The 20,950-nt window shown below is 38.8% G+C and overlaps 1 protein-coding gene across 3 annotated transcripts in view; it reads right to left on the bottom strand.

Annotated features, from left to right (window-relative positions):
• Positions 1-20,950, bottom strand: part of RAB5B (RAB5B, member RAS oncogene family) — a 30,960-nt gene that overhangs the window by 2,880 nt on the left and 7,130 nt on the right. For all 3 annotated transcript variants that reach the window (XM_077111004.1, XM_077111005.1, XM_077111006.1), the window contains 4 exons: positions 3,557-3,813; positions 1,194-1,345; positions 805-927; positions 151-244 (listed from right to left, as the gene is read on the bottom strand). In XM_077111004.1, coding sequence (XP_076967119.1) covers positions 151-244; positions 805-927; positions 1,194-1,345; positions 3,557-3,719 — 532 coding nt within the window. In that variant the 5' untranslated portion in view covers positions 3,720-3,813. The remainder of the gene's footprint in view (positions 1-150; positions 245-804; positions 928-1,193; positions 1,346-3,556; positions 3,814-20,950) is intronic.

The following is a 20,950-nucleotide window of genomic DNA, read 5'->3' as shown; positions in this document are numbered from 1 at the left end:
AGGATGGCAGTTATATACCACAACAGAAAGTTAAGGTATTTCTATACCTAAAATTTTTACAATAGGAGACACTCTCACCTGGGTTAATGATGATCCTGCCTAGAGGCAAGGAAAAAAAGACAGCAAGACCTCAGGCTGATCTGACCTTACCTATTGCCAGGAAAAGATCATTCACGTTCATAGCTGTCTTGGCCGAAGTCTCCATAAACAATAAGCTGTTGTCATCTGCATACGCCTGGGCCTCCTGCAAGGTGGTGGGGTGTACTGGTGCTTAGAATGTAGGATGGGAACAATAATTGCCTTTCTACTCCCAAGGAGCACCAGAGTTAAGCAGTGTCCTAGGTTCCCTCCCCCTAATTGCCCCTGAGGAAACTGACCCAGGACCTATATTTTGGTTACTTATACAAGAAGCCAGGCCTCTAGACCAATCAGTCCAACAAGCAGATGTCAGGAATCTTAATTATTGGGGAAGGTAAGTTTGTTTGGGGGCTTTTGGATTCTGAAACTTAAACAGTCCCTTACCTTAAATTCAGTTGCTTTTTCCTCCTTTCTGTTTACATACTGGGACCCCCACAGCTGGTACTTCCCTACACCTCTGCTCTGGAATTTTCTTCTGACTTTTCTAAAATCTCCTGGTTGTCATTAGGATCACAGTGTTGCTATAATTAACTTGGTGCTGAACTGAACTGGGGAATAAGACAATGAATGGCCTCAGATAAGGTTTTCAGAGAGGGTAGGTTTGGAAGAAAGAGGTCCTATGCACAAAGGGAATGAGCTAAAAAGGAACTCCAAGGACCATCTTACTTCGTATTCCACCATGCGCTTGTTGGCCAGATCAGCTTTGTTCCCCGCCAGGGCAATAACGATGCTAGGACTGGCCTGTCGCTGTAGTTCCTTCACCCATGTCTTTGCTCTGGCAAAGGTTTCCTAGGAAAACATGAGAAAGAGCATGGGTAGGCTGAAATCACTGCCAATCCATGTCCATCACTTTCAAATCCCAGTCTCAAACCTCACCTCTTCAAGGATGCCTTTCCTCACTGAAACCACCTGTCTCTGATAATTCATTAACTCTGTCTTCTCAGCACTTGGAAACAAAATTTGTACTCTTATTTTGCTATTATCAAGAGCCTGTTTTCTTTCCCCCAATAATTTAATTCCTCTAAGGACAAGGACAGTCTTCTTAGCCCACTTACCTGATTAGTAATGTCATAAACCACAATTGCTGCTTGGGCACCCCTGTAGTACATGGGAGCCAAGCTATGGTATCGCTCCTGTCCAGCTGTGTCCCAGATCTCAAACTTGACTGTTGTGTCATCTAGACAAACGGATTGGGTGAGGAAAGCCGCTATGGATGAGAAAATGGAGGGGAAGAAGTTGTAAGTGGAAGGATGAATGGGGACATTACCACCTCCTTTCAAAATATTTCCACTCCCAGTGTTAAGACCAGTCACCACCTAGAACACTCAACTTTAGGAAAAAGTTCAGCATTCTCCTCCTTATATACAGATCCTGGAACCAAGATTAAGAGTATCTGTTCTAGTTTGCTAGCTGCCAGAATGCAACACACCAGCGACGGATTGGCTTTTAATAAAAGGGGATTTATTTTGTTAGTTCTTCAGAGGAAAGGCAGCTAACTTTCCACTGAGGTTCTTTCTTATGTGGGAAGGCACAGGGTGGTCTCTACTGGCCTTCTCTCCAGGCCCCTGGGTTCCAACAGCTTTCCCCGGGGTGACTTCTTTCTGCATCTCCAAAGGCCTGGGCTGAGCTGCGAGTGCTGAGATGAGGAATGCCAAGCTGCTTGAGCTGTGCTACATTGTGCTCTCTCATTTAAGCACCAGCCAATTAAGTCAAACGTCCTTCATCGCAGCGGGCACACCTCCTAGCCGACTGCAGATGTAAATCGATAACACATGAGGTTCACGTACCGTTGGCTCAAGCCCAGGGCACATGGTGACTATGGCGTCAGAGAGAGCAACACTACGAAGCACAGAGTCCACCAGCCAGTGACCTTTGGAGATGAAGAGGGAAAATGCCTCCCGGGGAGCTTCATGAAACAGGAAGCCAGGAGACAAAGCTAGCAGATGATGCCTAGCTTGCCATGTGCCCTTCCAGCTGAGAAAGAAACTGTGACTGTGTTCGCCACATGCCTTTCCAGATGAGAGAGAAACCCAGAACTTCGTCGGCCTTCTTGAACCAAGGTATCTCTTTCCCCGGATGCCTTTGATTGGACATTTCTATAGACTTGTTTTAATTGGGACATTTTCTCGGCCTTAGAACTGTAAACTAGCAACTTATTAAATTCCCCCTTTAAAAAGCCATTCCGTTTTTGGTATATTGCATTCCGGCAGCTAGCAAACTAGAACAGTATCCTTAGCTAAGTCTTTCTTGCTAGAAGTTTCTCGGGCTAAGGAATGGGGGCACTTTATAAGGTGTAAGAGACAAAGAAAAGAACTGGACTTTTACCAGTCATCTCTTGTCTAATCAAAATAGAGGAATAATAGATAATGCAAGAAACAACAAGATTCAGATCAAAGTTACATCAAGAACTGACTAGATTTTTTTTTTTTGCATGGGCAGGCACTGGGAATTGAACTAGATTTTTAAATTTTATGCTGTATGGTGAGGGTCACACTTCATTCTTTTTCTATGTGACTATCCTGTTACTGCAGCAGGTTAATTCATTGGTTGAATTTTTTGGAGGGGAGGAGGGGGGAGTGCACAGGTCAGGAGTTGAACCCGGGTCTTCCACATGGCAGGTGAGAATTCTACCACTGAACTACCATTGCACCCCCAAGAACTGACTAGATTTTAAAGCTTGATGGCAGTCCCACCATTATTTGTTATTTTTTCACATACCTTCTGTTGGTCCAGAAACACTACATTTCCAACGTAACAAATAAAAGGGGGAAAGGAATAATATGGGGGTTCTCAGAAAAGATTCTTTACTGAATTAACACTATATTTTAGGATAGAGGCAAGGAGAGCTAGCAAAATCAGGAAAGGCAGATGCCTTTTATATTTTGTATTTAGTTCCAGCCTTCATTTTACCAGAGATGTGCATCAGAATCACCTAAGGAAATTTTCCAAATATATATCCATGCCTGCATGCTTGCCTGCCTATGCCACTGCTACTACCAACCCCCCCACCAACTTACTAATCATGGATCTAGAGTAGGGCTCAAGCATACATATTTTGAAATGTTCCCCTGGTGATTCTGATTAATGTCTTTCATTACTTATCATTGCTGCAAACCAATCCTGCTCAAGATGACACTTAACTTCATTAGGATTGAGATAATAGAGGGAGAGGAAGAAGATAGAGTAGGTAAAAGCTTAGTGATTTTCTCATTGCTCAAAGGCCAACTTCTTTAACTTTCTTCTAGGGAGCAAGAGGATGAACATATACCTTGGCAACTTTTTTCTTTGTTTTAGAAAGGGCTTCTATTACTGAGGGGAAAAAAATGGAACTGAGAGGGCCAGCTTAACTATCAGATCCCTAGATCTTTCTTAAATGCCTTACTGATCATTGAACCTCTTCTTTCCCTGAGGTACTCACCTCCGATGGTGCTCTCCTGGTATTCATGGAACTGCCCTTTGACAAAACGTAATACCAGGCTAGATTTTCCCACTGCAGATTCCCCCAGCAAGACCAATTTGAACTGGCATATTTTGCTGGCTTGAGGTTGCCCATTGGGCCTGGCTGTGCTTCTGCTAGTCATGGCCAGATTATCAGAATAGGAAAGGGAGGGGGATGCCACAGAGCGGCAAAGGGGGGGAAGGGGAAGGGGAGGGGACTTCCAGGCTTCAATAGTCCTGCAAGAAAAAAAGTGGGTAAAATCAGACACAGAGTCATTGCAGCTGCAATTACTTTTCAGAGGAAGAACAGACTCTTCTCACTTTCTAAAAGGATTTAGCTTTGGTAATCATTCATCACTGAAAGGTTACACATCTGAGAGGACCCTCTGAGAGCTTCCCAAGCAACTGACACTCAGTGGTAAGAGTGGGGAACAGTAAAATAATAACTGCATCCAAAGTAGATTTTGCCTTACTACATAATCTCCAACTGCCAAGGAAACTGAAATGGAGAGACTGAAAATTGTGTGAGGGACACAAGTTTTTAATCCCCCATAAATTTTACACAAGGTCTTCAAAGTTTTCTAAGTCAGAGCAAATTTATCAAAACTTTAGTTGGCCTATGAAAACCCATATCCACCCACAAGTACCCTAGATACCCAGTACCTTCTTGGTACCCTGTTGCTTTTTCTACTACTCATGAGATTCACTCTAGGAGTGTGGGATAAGAGTCATTTATTCTAAAAATAGAGGGGTAGCTTCTGGTTCTGTATGATCAAAAGAACCTTTACATATGATCAACCTTTCTGATAAACATTTCTGAAGATCTAACCTGAGTCCTAATGCCAGAAACTCTATCATTCCTCATTTGATGGAACCTTTTTTAAGAATTAGAATTAAATTTATTTTTAAGAATTCACAGCATTCTCAATATACATTTTTTTATATTCATCATCATGATCATTTCTTAGAACATTTGCATCAATTCAGAAAAAGAAATAAAAAGAAAACAGGAAAAAATTCATACATAACAAACCCCTGACCACTCCCTTTCATGATCACTAGCATTTCAATCTACTAAATTTATTTTAACATTTGTTCCCCCTATTATTTATTTTTAATCCATATGTTTTGCTCATCTGTCCATACTAAAAGGAGCATGAGACACAAGGTTTTCACAATCACACAGTCACATTGTGAAAGCTATGTTATTATACAATCATCTTCAAGAAACATGGCTACTGGAATACAACTCCACATTTTCAGGCAGTTCCCTCCAGCCTCTCCATTACACCTTAACTAAATAGGTAATATCTATTCAATACGTAAGAGTAACCTCCAGGATAACCTCTCGACTCTATTTGGAATCTCTCAGACATTGACACTGTATTTTGTCTCATTTCACTTTCCCCCTTTTGGTTGAAGTTTTCTCAATCCCTTGATGCTGAGTCCCAGTTCATTCTAGGATTTCTGTCCCACATTGCCAGGAAGGTCCACACACCTGGGAGTCATGTCTCACATAGACAGGGGGAGGGCAGTGAGTTTGCTTGTCATGTTGACTGAGAGAGAGAAGCCACATCTGAGCAACAAAAGAGGTTCTCTTGGGGGTGACTCTTAGGCCTAATTTTAAGTAGGCTTAGCCTATCCTTTGCAGGGTTAAGTTTCATATGAACAAACCCCAAGATGGGGGCTCAGCTTATTGCTTTGATTGTCCCCACTGCTTGTGAGAATATCAAGAATTCTCCAGTTGGGGAAGCTGAATTGTCCCCCTTTTCACCATTCCCCCAGGGGACTTTGCAAATACTTTTTTATTCACTGTTCAAATCTGATGGAACTTTTGAAGCAGAAAATGGGCGAGAAACCCGATCGACAAACACACTGGTATCAACTCTTTCATCAACTCTTTCACTGTGCTTCTGCCAGCTCTTCAAATCTAAGAGTCAGTAGGCTTAATCTACTTTCACTTTACAGCTGTCTTCCTGATGCCTAGGGATTAGACTATGCTCTGCACCAAAAAGGCCTAACAGCTGTGGCCCTCTAAATTAGAGGCAAAGAAAAACAGTGTACATTCTAAACACTTGCAGAAGTCTTAAAAGCAATAAATATTTGATGAAAAAATATACTGACTCACCTTCTCTATCTTCCAAGAGGACAAGAAAAGCTGGGGCAGGTGGAAGGAAGGAGACAGGAAAGAGTAAGTTGGGATTTGGAGACACTAATCATCCAAACCTGAATAAATTCCCATAGCCCAAAAGCTGGGGCAAGTGGGTAGGGAGGTGTAAGGGTGGGTGGCTGGAAGGAGACAGAGAAAAGGAAGTTGGGATTTTGAGATTCTAATCATCCAAACCTGAATAAATCTCATATCCCGGCTCTGAGGGGAAAGGAAGGCACTAAGAGATTCCAAGAGAAGTTAGCATGATGAGAACGTAAAATTCTTCTGCAAGATATAAGCATTGTTTAGGACTGTACTTTGCTTGTTCAAATTAATCTTTCCCTTTTTTAAGGTTGATCCTAATGGCAACAGACATTTATACTAAGTCATATGTAGGGAAATGTTACTTTGTCAGTATATTGAGTGGCTCAGGATGAAAATCAGGGATAAATCTTAGCAATCTACTTATTAGAACGTAAAAACAGAAAAGTGTAAGGAGGTCTCGTCAGTAGTGCCGGGAAAACCAGATAGCTACATGTAAAAGAATGAAACTGGATCCTTACCTCACACCACATACAAAAATTAACTCAGGGATCAAAGATCTAAATATGAAATTAAAACCATAAAATGCTTGGGGGATAACACAGGGAAAAATCTTCAGGACCTTGTATTTGATAGTAGATTCTTAGATGACATTGAAACCACAAGCAAACTCTCTAACCCAACTTGGCAGGTAAACTCACTGCCCTCCCCACTACGTGGAACATGACTCCCAGGGACGTAAATCTCTCTGGCAATGTGGAACAGAAATCCTGGAATGAGTTGGGACCTGACATGAAGGGACTGAGAAGGCCTTTTTGACCAAAAGGGTAGAGAGAGAAATGAGTCAAAATAAAGTTTCAGTGGCTGAGAGATTTCAAACAGAGTCAAGAGGTTATCCTGAAGGTTATTTTTTTGCATTATATAGACATCCCTTTTTAGTTTATCGTGAATTGGAGTGGCTGAAAGTACCTGAAACTGTTGAGCTGTGTTCCAGTAGTTTTGATTACTGAAGATGACTGTACAATGACAGAACTTTTACAATATGACTGTAATTGTGAAAATCTTGTGTCTGATACTCCTTCTGTCCAGGAAATTGCACACATGAGTAAAAAAGTATGGAGGTCAAGATGGCGGCTTAACAACGTGCACGTTTTAGTTCGTCCTCCAGAACAACTAATAAATAACCAGAAACAGTACAGAACAGCTCCTGGGGCCACGTCAGTGACCAGACACACAATGTACCCCAGTCTGGATCAGGTGGACTGGCTGCGAGCCACCCCCCTGAACCGTTAGTTCCCAAAGCTGTGGTGGCCAGCATCCCTCCCACACAGGCCGCTTCCCAGAAGGGAAAGGAAAGGACTTTACCAGCAGCAGGGACTGGGCACAATCAAACGCCAATGTGGAACTAATTAACAAATTCTGACTACTAAAAATAGGCCCCCAGCTTAGGTGAACCTGATCAAAGCAGAGGTTGTTCATTTTTGCCCCGGCACCAAGGGGGCAGGACTGACAGAAAAAGGGGAGAAAAACAAAAGAAGGAAACAGAGGTTTTTGTGGCTGTGTATCTACAAAGGCTTGACTGCCTCTGCATACAGCGGCAGGACTTTTCAGGCTGCAACTGCCCCAGGCATAGGCAGAAGTGAGCTCTTTTGGGGGCTTGTCTGGAGCCTGGGCCTTCCCCAGGGGAGGGGTGAAGCCCAACTCAGGTGGAATCCCTCCATCAAGGAATTCAGACACCAGGGCTTGGTACTTTGAAGCCATTAAAACCAACCTACAACCTCTCCTCTGTCTCCACCACACCCCCAGCAGGGAAAGTCGGCCAAAGTTAAAGGTACCATATCATCTTATGCTGGTGGGACCTGCAGTCAGACAAGCGCCACACACAGGGCAGGATAAGAAAAACAGAGTCCAGAGACGTCACAGGAAAGTTTTTCAACCTGCTGGGTCTCACCCTCAGGGAAAACCGACACAGGTGACTCTTTCCTCCTGATAGGAGGCCAATTTGGTCTGGGAAAATCTGGCTGGGGTCAATAATATTTAAGTAGACCCTCCTAAGTGTGTGTGAGGGGGGAAGGCACCACACAAGCAGGGCAAGAAACAAGAAAACAAGAACTGAAAAATTCTCCTCTGTTAAACAAAACTTAAGCTAAAGGTCCAGATAAAACTGGACAGAATGTCAAAGAACAGATAGACAAGAAATTCATCCAGCAAGAAAACCCTAGATAAAAGAAGTGAAAGCAATCTCTAGAATAAACTAATTAAGGTAATTAAATGCCTAGATGCCAGCAAAAAATAACAAATCACACTAGGAAAATTGAAGATATGGCCCAGTCAAAGGAACAAACCAACAATTTAAATGACATACTGGAGCTGAAACAATTAATTCAGAATGTACGAATAGACATGGAAAACCTCATCAAAAACCAAATCAATGAATTGAGGGAGGATATAAAGAAGGCAAGGAAAGAACAAAAAGAAGAAACTGAAAGTCTGAAAAAACAAATCACAGAACTTATGGGAATGAAAGACACAGTAGAAGAGATGAAAAAAACAATGGAAACCTACAGTGGTAGATTTCGAGACACAGAACACAGGATTTCAAAACTGGAGGACTGAACATCTGAAATCCAACAAGAAACAGAAACTATAGGGAAAAAAATGGAAAAATATGAGCAGGGACTCAGGGAGTTGAAAGACAATATGAAGCGCACGAATATACGTGTTGTGGGTGTCCCAGAAGGAGAAGAGAAGGGAAAAGGAGGAGAAAAACTAATGGAGGAAATTATCACTGAAAATTTCCCAACTCTTATGAAAGACTTAAAATTACAGATCCAAGAAGTGCAGCATACCCCAAAGAGAATAGATCCAAATAGACATACTCCAAGACATTTAATCATCAGAATGTCAGAGGTCAAAGAGAAAGAGAGGATCTTGAAAGCAGCAAGAAAAAAGCAATCCATCACATACAAGGGAAGCCCAGTAAGACTATGCGCAGATCTCTCAGCAGAAACCATGGAGGCGAGAAGACAGTGGGATAATATATTTAAATTATTAAAAGAGAAAAACTGCCAACCAAGAATTCTATATGCAGCAAAACTGTCCTTCAAAAATGAGGGAGAATTTAAAACATTTTCAGACAAAAAAACACTGATGGAATTTGTGACCAAGAGACCAGCTCTGCAAGAAATACTGAAGGGAACACTAGAGACAGATACGAAGACAGAAGAGAGAGGTGTGGAGAAGAGTGTAGGAAGGAAGACTATGAGTAAAGGTAAAAAAGAAGGAAAATTAGATATGACATATAAAATTCAGAAGGCAAAATAGTAGAAGAATGTACTACCCATGCAGTAATAACACTGAATGTTAATGGATTAAACTCCCCAATCAAAAGACATAGTTTGGCAGAATGGATTTAAAAAACAGGACCCACCTATATGCTGTCTCTACTCAAAGGACACAAGGCCAAAGACACAAATGGACATTTACACACCAATGTTTATAGCAGCATGATTAACAATTACCAAGAGATGGAAACAGCCAAAATGTCCATCAACAGACAGTTGACTAAACAAACTGTGACATTTACATAAGATGGAATATTATGCAGCTGTAAGACAGAATAAAGTTATGAAGTATGTAACAACATGAATGGACCTTAAGGACGTTATGCTGAGTGTGATTAACCAGAAACAAAAGGACAAATACTGTATGGTCTCACTGATATGAACTGACATTAGTGAATAAACTTGGAATATTTCCTTGGTAACAGAGACCATCAGGAGATAGAAATAGGGTGAGATATTGGGTAATTGGAGCTGAAGGGATACAGATTGTGCAACAGGACTGAATATATAAAAACTCAGAAATGGACAGCACAATACTACCTAACTGTAATGTAATTATGTTAAAACACTGAACGAAGCTGCATGTGAGAATGATAGAGGGAGGAGGGCTGGGGACATATATGAAATCAGAAAGAAAGATAGATGGTAAAGATCGAGATGGTATAATCTAGGAATGCCTAGAGTGTATAATAATAGTGAAATGTACAATGCACAAATTAAAAAAATGTTTTTGCATGAGGAAGAACAAAGGAATGTCATTATTGCAGGGTGCTGAAAATAGATAATTAATACTTTAAAATGTCACCTTATGTGTGAGACTAAAGCAAAAAATGTTTGTTATTTTGACTAGAGCATTTCCTAATATAACTCATGTAGATAGTTTGACTGAATGTCATAAGTACCTGGAATCTCAGGTAGGACATGAGATTTTGTTGGTTTGTCCAGAGTGATGCCCCGATGAATCCCAGAGTGATTTGATCAGTGACTGGAAAAGTATTTGCAAGCCCCCTCAGGGAATGGTGAGAGTGGGGAGAAATTCAACTTCCCCAAGTTGAATTCTTGATATTCTCACAAGTAGTGTGGACAACCAAAGCTATAGGCTAAGCTCCCAGTCTTGGGGTTTGTTCATATGAAACTTAACCCCACAAAGGATAGGTCAAGTCTACTTAAAATTTAGGCCTAAGAGTCACCCCCAAGAGAGCCTCTTTTGTTGCTCATTGTGGCCTCTCTCTCCAGTCAACATGACGAGCAGTCTCACCACCCTCCCTCTCTCTGCGTGGGACATGACTCCCAGGGGTGTGGACCTTCCTGTCAACATGGGACAGAGATCCTGGAATGAGGTGAGACTCAGCATCAAGGGACTGAGAAAAAACCCTAGAATGAGCTGAGAATTAACATCAAGGGATTGAGAGAACCTTCTCGACCAAAGGGGGAAGAGTGAAATGAGACTAAGTGTCAATGGCTGAAAGATTCCAAGCAGAGTCGAGAGGTTATCCTGGAGGTTATTCTTATGCATTAAGTAGATATCACCTTGTTGTTCAAGATGTAGCGGAGAGGCTGGAAGAAACTGCCTGAAAATGCAGAGCTGTGTTCTAGTAGCCATGTTTCTTGATGATGATTGAACAATGATATAGCTTTCACAATGAGACTCTGTGAATGTGAAAACCTTGTGTCTGATGCTCCTTTTAGCTACTATATCAACAGAAAAGTAGAACATATGGAATAAAAATAAATAATAGGGGGAACAAATGTTAAAATAAATTTAGTTTGAAATGCTAGTGGTAAATGAAAGCGAGGGGTAAGGGGTATGGTATGTATAATCTTTTATTTTCTCGGTTATCGTTTTATTTCTTTTTCTGTTGTCTTTTTCTTTTTCTAAATTGATGCAAATGTTCTAAGAAATGATGAATGTGCAACTATGTGATGATATTAAGAATTACTGATTGTATATGTACAATGGAATGATATCTTAATGTTTTGTTAATTTTTTTTAATTAATAAAAAAAGTTTTAAAAAGTATGGATAAAAAATAATAATAATAGAGGGACAAAGGTTAAAATAAATTGGGTAGATGAAAATATTAGGGAGGTCAATGAAAGGGAAGGGTAAGGGATATGGTATGTACAAGTTTTTTCTTTTATTTCTTTTTCTAGGGTGATGTAAATGTTCGGAAAAAAAATGATAAAGGTGATGAATACACAACTATGTGATGATACTGTGAGCCACTGATTGTACACCATGTATGGAATGTATGTAGGGAAGATTTCTCAATTAAAAAAAACTGTTTTAAAACAAGCAAAAACAGAAAAATTGAAATTCAACAAAATTTTTAAATGTTCAAAAGCATCAAGAAAGTACAAAGACAACCTAAAGAATAGTAGAAAGTATATCTCATAAGGGTTTAATATCCAGAATTTATAAAGAAATCCCAGAATTCAACAACAAAAAGACAAACAACCAATTAAAATGGGCAAAGGACTTGAATAGACATTTCTCCAAAGGTACACAAATAGCCAATAAGCACAAGAAAAGATGTTCAACACTAGCTATTATGGAAATGCAAATCAAAACCACAATGAGATACTGCTTCACTCCACCAGAATTGGTGGGAAAAAATGGAAAGTAACACATAATGCTGAAAATGTAGAGAAACTAGAATGCTCTGCTGGAAGGAATGTAAATGATGCAACTGCTGTGGGTAGCAGTTTGACAGTTTCTCAAAAAGTTAAACACAGAATTACCATATGACCTAGTGATTCCAATCTTAAGTATTTACCCAAGAAAGCAGGGAGTCAAATAGATACTGGCATATCAATGTTCATAGTAGCATTATTCACAATAACCAAAAGACAGAAACAACTCAAATGTCCACTGGCAGATGAACAAACAAAATGTGATACATAGATACAATGGAAAGAAATGAAAAAAGAACTAAGTTCTGATATAACACGGATGACCCTTGAAAACTTGCTAAATGAAATAAGCCAGAATAAACAAATTCAGAGAGACAGAAAGTAGATTATAGATTACCAGGGGCTGGGGTGGGGGTGGGGGGGCGTAGGCATGAGGGGATAGGGAGTTTCTGATTAATGGATAAAAAATGTTTGTTTTGGGTGATGAACAAGTTTTAGTAATAGAAGATGGTGATAGTAGCACAACATTGTAAAAATAATGCATTGACTCGTATACTTAAGAATGGTTAAAAAGGCAAAATTTTTGTAATACACGTTATGATACAAAATTTTTTAAAGAAAAATATACAGGAGGCAGTGCAGAAAAACACAGGCTCTGAAGTCCAATTCACTGGGTTTTCCAGCTCTTCCGTTTACTAGCTATGTAATGTTGGGACAAGTTACTAAAGCTATCTGAGCATTCATTACCTCATCTGTAAAATGGGGATACTAACCTTATGAGCACTATGTCATAAGGTTTTTGTGAGGATTAACAGATTACATGCAAAAAAAAAAACTATTTGACAAAATTAAGTGTGCAATAAATAACGTTATTTTTTATATTTATTTATTTTTACCTGACCACTCCAGGCTACTCATGCCCCTGGATTAACAGGCAAAGAAGGGGATTACTTCATTGGCTAGGGTAACTGACCCTGACTATCAAGGGAAAATAGAACTGCAACTACACAATGGAGGTAAAGAAGAGTTTTCCTGGAAGACAGGCAATCCCCTAGGTTGTAATTTAGTACTAACATGCCCTGTGATTAAAGTCAATGGAAAAATGCAACAACCCAATCCAGGCAGGACTACCAATGGCCCAGAAACTACAAGAATGAAGGTTTGGCTCACTCACCAGGCAAAGAACCACAGCCAGCTGAGGTGCTTGCTGAGGGCAAAAGGAACAGGGAATGGGTAGGAGAAGAAGATAGTGATAAAAATGAACTATGAACACGTGACCAGTTACAGAAACAAGGACTGTAATGATATGAATATTTCATAATAGTCATAAATAGCAGTTAGGTATTATTATTTAGCAGCACCTATTCACAGAAAATACCAATTTAATATCTTATATATTTAAATATTCTCTTAAGGCAGTCATAATATGAAAGAAGTATGGAGAAAGAAACAGGGAGAAAAAAAGGTTGAAGAGGAAGATAGCAAAGGAATAAGACTAGGTTAAGATGGAAGAATGTGACAAATTACTCTGATCCTATTGGTCCCCTCTGATCCTATTGGTCCCTTCAACTCCCTGCCCCAGGCTGCTGAATCCTAAGATTCCAAGATAACTTATGCTCCATTTTTCAATGAGGTCTTCACCAGTCTATGGTGAAACGATAAAAATAAAGATGATATAGCAAACTTTTCATAAAGCTAAATGAATTCAATTTTTCAAGTATCCTTTATCATGAGATTTCTAACTTCTTAGTATCAATTTTCTTTCAAAGAGTAAGATAAGGAAAAAAAAACTCTAAGATTGTTTAGGGAAAAAAGTTTATAGAACAAAACAGGGTAGAATCCTATTTCTGTAAAATAAAACAAAATTCTGCATAAAAATAGGTATGAAAGGATATACACTCACCTGTTAACAATGGTTAGCTCTGAAAAGAGTGGGATTGAGGAGGGCAGGATATGAAGGATTCCAATTTTTTCATCCTACATAATTCATCTTTCAAGAGGGAATATATTTTATCTTTTTAAAAATAATTTGTCACTATTTTTAACTTTTTAAAAAATGGTGTTGATAGGTAGTAGTTAGCTTTCTAAACATCCTTCTTTGAGAAAATAAAACACCAAATTTCAATTTTAAATTGGTCCAAAAAATCTAAAATTCAGTGCTGCAGGAGTCAGTATAAAGCCTCTTATCTGCTGTTCACAGTTCCTTGGCTGTTTTTCATTCTCAAACCTTTAGAGCAATGTTTCTCAAATTGTGGGCCAATAGTGACCTTGAAATCACTTGGAAATTCATGATCGTTTTTTTAAAAATGAAACAGAGGGACTTCCGGAGAAGATGGCAGCTTAGTAAGACGCGTGGGTCTTAGTTCCTCCTCCAGAACAGCTACTAGAGAAGTAGAAACGATTCAGAACAGCTTCCGGAGCCACGACAGAGACCAAGAAGACAGCGTACCCCCCCGCCATGCTTGGATCCCCAGGCCGGCTGGGAAATTTGGACAGGCGTTCCCCCAAGCCGCGGAGGCCGGCGACCCTCCCTGCATGTGGATCCCCGGGCCGGCTGGGAGATTCGGATTGGCACTGCCCCAAGCTGCTTCGGCTGGCAATCCCCCCCTACAGCGAGAGTTTTCCAAAGTTAAAGGGGCCACAGCATCTTTTACTGGTGGGACCCGCAGACAGATGAGCACCACGAGCGCCACCTACTGGGCAGGATAAGAAAACCACAGGCCAGAGATTTCACAGAAAAATCTTTCAACCTGCGGGGTCTTACACCCAGGGAAATCTGATTAAATGCCCAGACGCCAGCAGAAGATAACGGATCATGCTGAGAAAATTGAAAATATGGCCCAGTCAAGGGAACAAGCCAATAGTTCAGATGAGATACAGGAGCTGAGACAACTAATGCTGAATATACGAACAGAAATGGAAAACCTCTTCAAAAACCAAATCAATAAATTGAGGGAGGACATGAAGAAGACATGGGCTGAACAAAAAGAAGAAATAGAAAAACTGAAAAAACAAATCACAGAACTTATGGGAGTGAAGGACAAAGTAGAAAAGCTGGAAAAACAATGGATACCTACAATGGTAGATTTAAAGAGACAGAAGCTAGAATTAGTGAACTGGAGGATGGAACATCTGAATTCCAAAAAGAAACAGAAACTATAGGGAAAAGAATGGAAAAATTTGAATAGGGGATCAGGGAACTGAATGACAATATGAAGCGCACAAATATACGTGTTGTGGGTGTCCCAGAAGGAGAAAAGAAGGGAAGAGGAGGAGAAAAACTAATGGAAGAAATTATCACTGAAATTTTCCCGACTCTTATGAAAGACCTAAAATTACAGATCCAAGAAGTGCAGCGCACCCCAAAGAGAATAAACCCAAATAGGCGTTCTCCAAGACACTTACTAGTTAGAATGTCAGAGGTCAAAGAGAAAGAGAGGATCTTGAAAGCAGCAAGAGAAAAACACTCCATCACATACAAGGGAAACCCAATAAGACTATGTGTAGATTTCTCAGCAGAAACCATGGAAGCTAGAAGACAGTGGGATGATATATTTAAATTACTAAAAGAGAAAAACTGCCAACCAAGACTCCTATATCCAGCAAAACTGTCCTTCAAAAATGAGGGAGAAATTAAAACATTCTCAGACAAAAAGTCACTGAGAGAATCTGTGACCAAGAGACCAGCTCTGCAAGAAATACTAAAGGGAGCACTAGAGTCAGATATGAAAAGACAGAAGAGAGAGGTATGGAGGAGAGTGTAGAAAGAAGGAAAATCAGATATGATATATATAATACAAAAGGCAAAATGGTAGAGGAAAATATTATCCAAACAGTAATAACTCTAAATGTTAATGGACTGAATTCCCCAATCAAAAGACATAGACTGGCAGAATGGATTAAAAACAGGATCCTTCTATATACTGTCTACAGGAAACACATCTTAGACCCAAAGATAAACATAGGTTGAAAGTGAAAGGTTGGGAAAAGATATTTCATGCAAATAACAACCAGAAAAGAGCAGGAGTAGCTATACTAATATCCAACAAATTAGACTTCAAATGTAAAACAGTTAAAAGAGACAAAGAAGGACACTATCTACTAATAAAAGGAACAATTAAACAAGAAGACATAACAATCATAAATATTTATGCACCGAACCAGAATGCCCCAAAATACGTGAGGAATACACCGCAAACACTGAAAAGGGAAATAGACACATATACCATAATAGTTGGAGACTTCAATTCACCACGCTCATCAATGGACAGAACATGTAAACAGAGGATCAATAAAGAAATAGAGAATCTGAATATTACTATAAATGAGCTAGACTTAACAGACATTTATAGGACATTACATCCCACAACAACAGGATACACCTTTTTCTCAAGTGCTCATGGATCATTCTCAAAGACAGACCATAGGCTGGGTCACAAAGCAAGTCTTAACAAATTTAAACAGATTGAAATCATACACAACACTTTCTCGCATCATAAAGGAATGAAGTTGGAAATCAATAATAGACAGTGTGCCAGAAAATTCACAAATACGTGGAGGCTCAACAACACACTCTTAAACAACGAGTGGGTCAAAGAAGAAATTGCAAGAGAAATTAGTAAATACCTCGAGGCGAATGAAACGAAAACACAACATATCAAAATCTATGGGACACAGCAAAGGCAGTGCTAAGAGGGAAATTTATTGCCCTAAATGCCTATATCAGAAAAGAAGAAAAGGCAAAAATGCAGGATTAACTGTCCACTTGGAAGAACTGGAGAAAGAACAGCAAACTAATCCCAAAGCAAGCAAAAGGAAAGAAATAACAAAGATTAGAGCAGAAATAAATGAAATTGAAAACATGAAAACAACAGAGAAAATCAATAAGACCAGAAGTTGGTTCTATGAGAAAATCAATAAGATTGATGGGCCCTTAGCAAGACTGACAAAAAGAAGAGAGAGGATGCAAATAAATAAGATCAGAAATGGAAGAGGAGACATAACCACTGACCTCACAGAAATAAAGGAGGTAATAACAGGATACTATGAACAACTTTACGCTAATAAATACAACAATTTAGATGAAATGGATGGGTTCCTGGAAAGACATGAACAACCAACTTTGACTCAAGAAGACATAGATGACCTCAACAAACCAATCACAAGTAAAGAAATTGAATCAGTCATTCAAAAGCTTCCTAAAAAGAAAAGTGCAGGACCAGACGGCTTCACATGTGAATTTTATCACACATTCCAGAAAGAATTAGTACCAACTCTCCTCAAACTCTTCAAAATAATCGAAGCAGAGGGAAAGCTACCTAATTCATTCTATGAAGCCAACATTACCCTCATACCAAAACCCAGGCAAAGATATTACAAAAAAAGAAAACTACAGGCCAATCTCTCTAATAAATATAGATGCAAAAATCCTCAACAAAATTCTAGCAAATCGAATCCAACAACACATTAAAAGAATTATACATCATGACCAAGTAGGATTCATCCCAGGTATGCAAGGATGGTTCAACATAAGAAAATCAATTAATGTAATACACCATATCAACAAATCAAAGCAGAAAAATCACATGATCATCTCAATTGAGGCAGAGAAGGCATTTGAAAAGATTCAACATCCTTTACTGTTGAAAACACTTCAAAAGATAGGAATACAAGGGAACTTCCTTAAAATGATAGAGGGAATATATGAAAAACCCACAGCTAATATCATCCTCAATGGGGAAAAATTGAAAACTTTCCCCCTAAGATCAGGAACAAGACAAGGATGTCCATTATCACCCCTATTATTCAACATCGTGTTGGAGGTTCTAGCCAGAGCAATTAGACAAGAAAAAGAAATACAAGGCATAATAATTGGAAAGGAAGAAGTAAAACTATCACTGTTTGCAGACGATATGATACTATACGTAGAAAACCCGGAAAAAACCACAACAAAACTACTAGAGCTAATAAATGAGTACAGCAAAGTAGCAGGTTACAAGATCAACATTCAAAAATCTGTAGCATTTCTATACACTAGTAATGAACAAGCTGAGGGGGAAATCAAGAAACGAATCCCATTTACAATTGCAACTAAAAGAATAAAATACCCAGGAATAAATTTAACTAAAGAGACAAAAAACCTATACAAAGAAAACTACAAAAAACTGTTAAAAGAAATCACAGAAGACCTAAACAGATGGAAGGGCATACCGTGTTCATGGATTGGAAGACTAAATATAATTAAGATGTCAATCCTACCTAAATTGATTTACAGATTCAATGCAATACCAATCAAAATCCCAACAACTTACTTTTCAGAAATAGAAAAACCAATAAGCAAATTTATCTGGAAGGGCAGGGTGCCCCGAATTGCTAAAAGTATCTTGAGGGAAAAAAACGAAGCTGGAGGTCTCACGCTGCCTGACTTTAAGGCATATTATGAAGCCACAGTGGTCAAACAGCATGGTATTGGCATAAAGATAGATCTATCGACCAATAGAATCGAATAGAGTGCTCAGATATAGACCCTCTCATCTATGGACATTTGCTCTTTGATAAGGCAGTCAAGCCAACTCACCTGGGACAGAACAGTCTCTTCAATAAATGGTGCCTAGAGAACTGGATATTCATATGCAAAAGAATGTAAGAAGACCCCTATCTCACACCCTATACAAAAGTTGACTCAAAACGGATCAAAGATCTAAACATTAGGTCTAAGACCATAAAACAGTTAGAGGAAAATGTAGGGAGATATCTTATGAAACTTACAATTGGAGGCGGTTTTATGGACCTTAAACCTAAAGCAAGAGCACTGAAGAAAGAAATAAATAAATGGGAGCTCCTCAAAATTAAACACTTTTGTGCATCAAAGAACTTCATCAAGAAAGTAGAAAGACAGCCTACACAATGGGAGACAATATTTGGAAACGACACATCAGATAAAGGTCTAGTATCCAGAATTTATAAAGAGATTGTCCAACTCAACAACAAAAAGACAGCCAACCCAATTACAAAATGGGAAAAAGACTTGAACAGACACCTCTCAGAAGAGGAAATACAAATGGCCAAAAGGCACATGAAGAGATGCTCAATGTCCCTGGCCATTACAGAAATGCAAATCAAAACCACAATGAGATATCATCTCACACCCACCAGAATGGCCATTATCAACAAAACAGAAAATGACAAGTGCTGGAGAGGATGCGGAGAAAGAGGCACAGTTATCCACTGTTGGTGGGAATGTCAAATGGTGCAACCACTGTGGAAGGCAGTTTGGTGGTTCCTCAAAAACTGAATATAGAATTGCCATACGACCCAGCAATACCATTGCTAGGTATCTACTCAAAGGACTTAAGGGCAAAGACACAAACGGACATTTGTTTATATGTTTATAGCAGTGTTATTTACAATTGCAAAGAGATGGAAACAGCCAAAATGTCCATCAACAGACGAATGGCTAAACAAACTGTGGTATATACATACGATGGAATATTATGCAGCTTTAAGACAGAATAAACTTATGAAGCATTTAATAACATGGATGGACCTAGAGAACATTACGCTGAGTGAGTCTAGCCAAAAACTAAAGGACAAATACTGTATGGTCCCACTGATGTGAACCGACATTTGAGAATAAACTTGGAATATGTCATTGGTAACAGAGATCAGCAGGAATTAGAAACAGGGTAAGATAATGGGTAATTGGAGCTGAAGGGATACAGACTGTGCAACAGGACTAGATACAAAAACTCAAAAATGGACAGCACAATAATACCTAATTGTAAAGTAATCATGTTAAAACACTGAATGAAGCTGCATCTGAGCTATAGGTTTTTTTTTTGTTTGTCTGTTTGTTTGTTTGTGTCTTTTTTACTATTATTATTATTTTTATTTTTTTCTCTATATTAACATTCTATATCTTTTTCTGTTGTTTTGCTAGTTCTTTTCCTAAATCGATGCAAATGTACTAAGAAATGATGATCATGCATCTATGTGATGATAAGAATTACTGATTGCATATGTAGAATGGAATGATTTCTAAATGTTGTGTTAATTTCTTTTTTCTTTAATTAATAAAAAAATGCTTATTAAAAAAAAGAAATAAAGAGTGTCACCTAAGATAATACAACACATCACTAGTAAATGTATTGACTAAGAAAAATATGAACAGTTGATAAGTATCTTGGATAAACTAGCACTTCATTAGGATGTGAAAGATGGTAGCATTTGAACATGTGAATATGATAGAGAGAAAGGTGCTTGAGAAAAGAAATAATTATATTTAGAAGGCAGTAGTAGTGAAAACATTTAGAATAAAGAATACCCAAAAGTGTAGAATTAAGACAAAAGTTATTAGAAACTAATTCTTTAGTGCTCTTTCATAGCAATGATATGTGTAAAGCAAAATTGTAGTGAAAACATTTAGAACAAGAAATACCCCGAGGGTGGACCATGATGGCTCAGCAGGCAGAGTTCTCTCCTGCCATGTGGGAGACCCAGGTTTGAATCCTGGTGCCTGCCCATGCAAAAAAAAAACCCAGAAATGTACAATTAAGACAAAAGTTAGTAGAAACTAATTCTTTGATGCTCTTTCATAACAATGATATGTGTAAAGCAAAATCAATACTGTGTATAAATAAATAAATTACCTCTGTGTTCAATTAAAAAAAAATGAAACAATAAAATATCCAGTGTACTGCAAACAGAAAGAATCATTTTATGAAAACTTATTTTACTTGTCTGCCTATATATACAGAGTTACAATGTAAAATATACTTTTTTACCATGAGTCATGGTAAAAAAAGAAAAGTTTTAAAAAAAACACTGCTTTAAAGAAAGGTCTTACACTGAAAGATGGGCTAGTAAAGATGGGAGGGTTTTGTCTCTAGCCAGCCTATACCTATGGCTACTACTAGAGCATTTACAGATGAAATTAAGATGAGGGCTGAATATAGTTCTCCAGGGTTCAGAGGACTCCTTAAGTCTCAAGCTAAAGTTAAAGAGCAATTATAAAAGAGAAGAAACACATTAGAGGCAGTCCTGCTTAATGGTAAGGGCTTAGGAATCAGGCAAGCCTGAGTTCTGTTCTCTGCTTTACCATGTAATCTACTGGGACCTTAGGCTACTCACTCTCTTTGCCTTTCTGAGCCCCTAACTTCTTTATCTATAATGATCTTTCCAGAGGAAAAAAATGTGAAAGTAGCAAA

Source organism: Tamandua tetradactyla, chromosome 7, assembly GCF_023851605.1.
Source record: "Tamandua tetradactyla isolate mTamTet1 chromosome 7, mTamTet1.pri, whole genome shotgun sequence".
Classification (NCBI taxonomy): Eukaryota; Metazoa; Chordata; class Mammalia; order Pilosa; family Myrmecophagidae; genus Tamandua; species Tamandua tetradactyla.
Note: the sequence above shows the minus strand (reverse complement) of the source record. Positions and strands in the feature narration are given on the sequence as shown.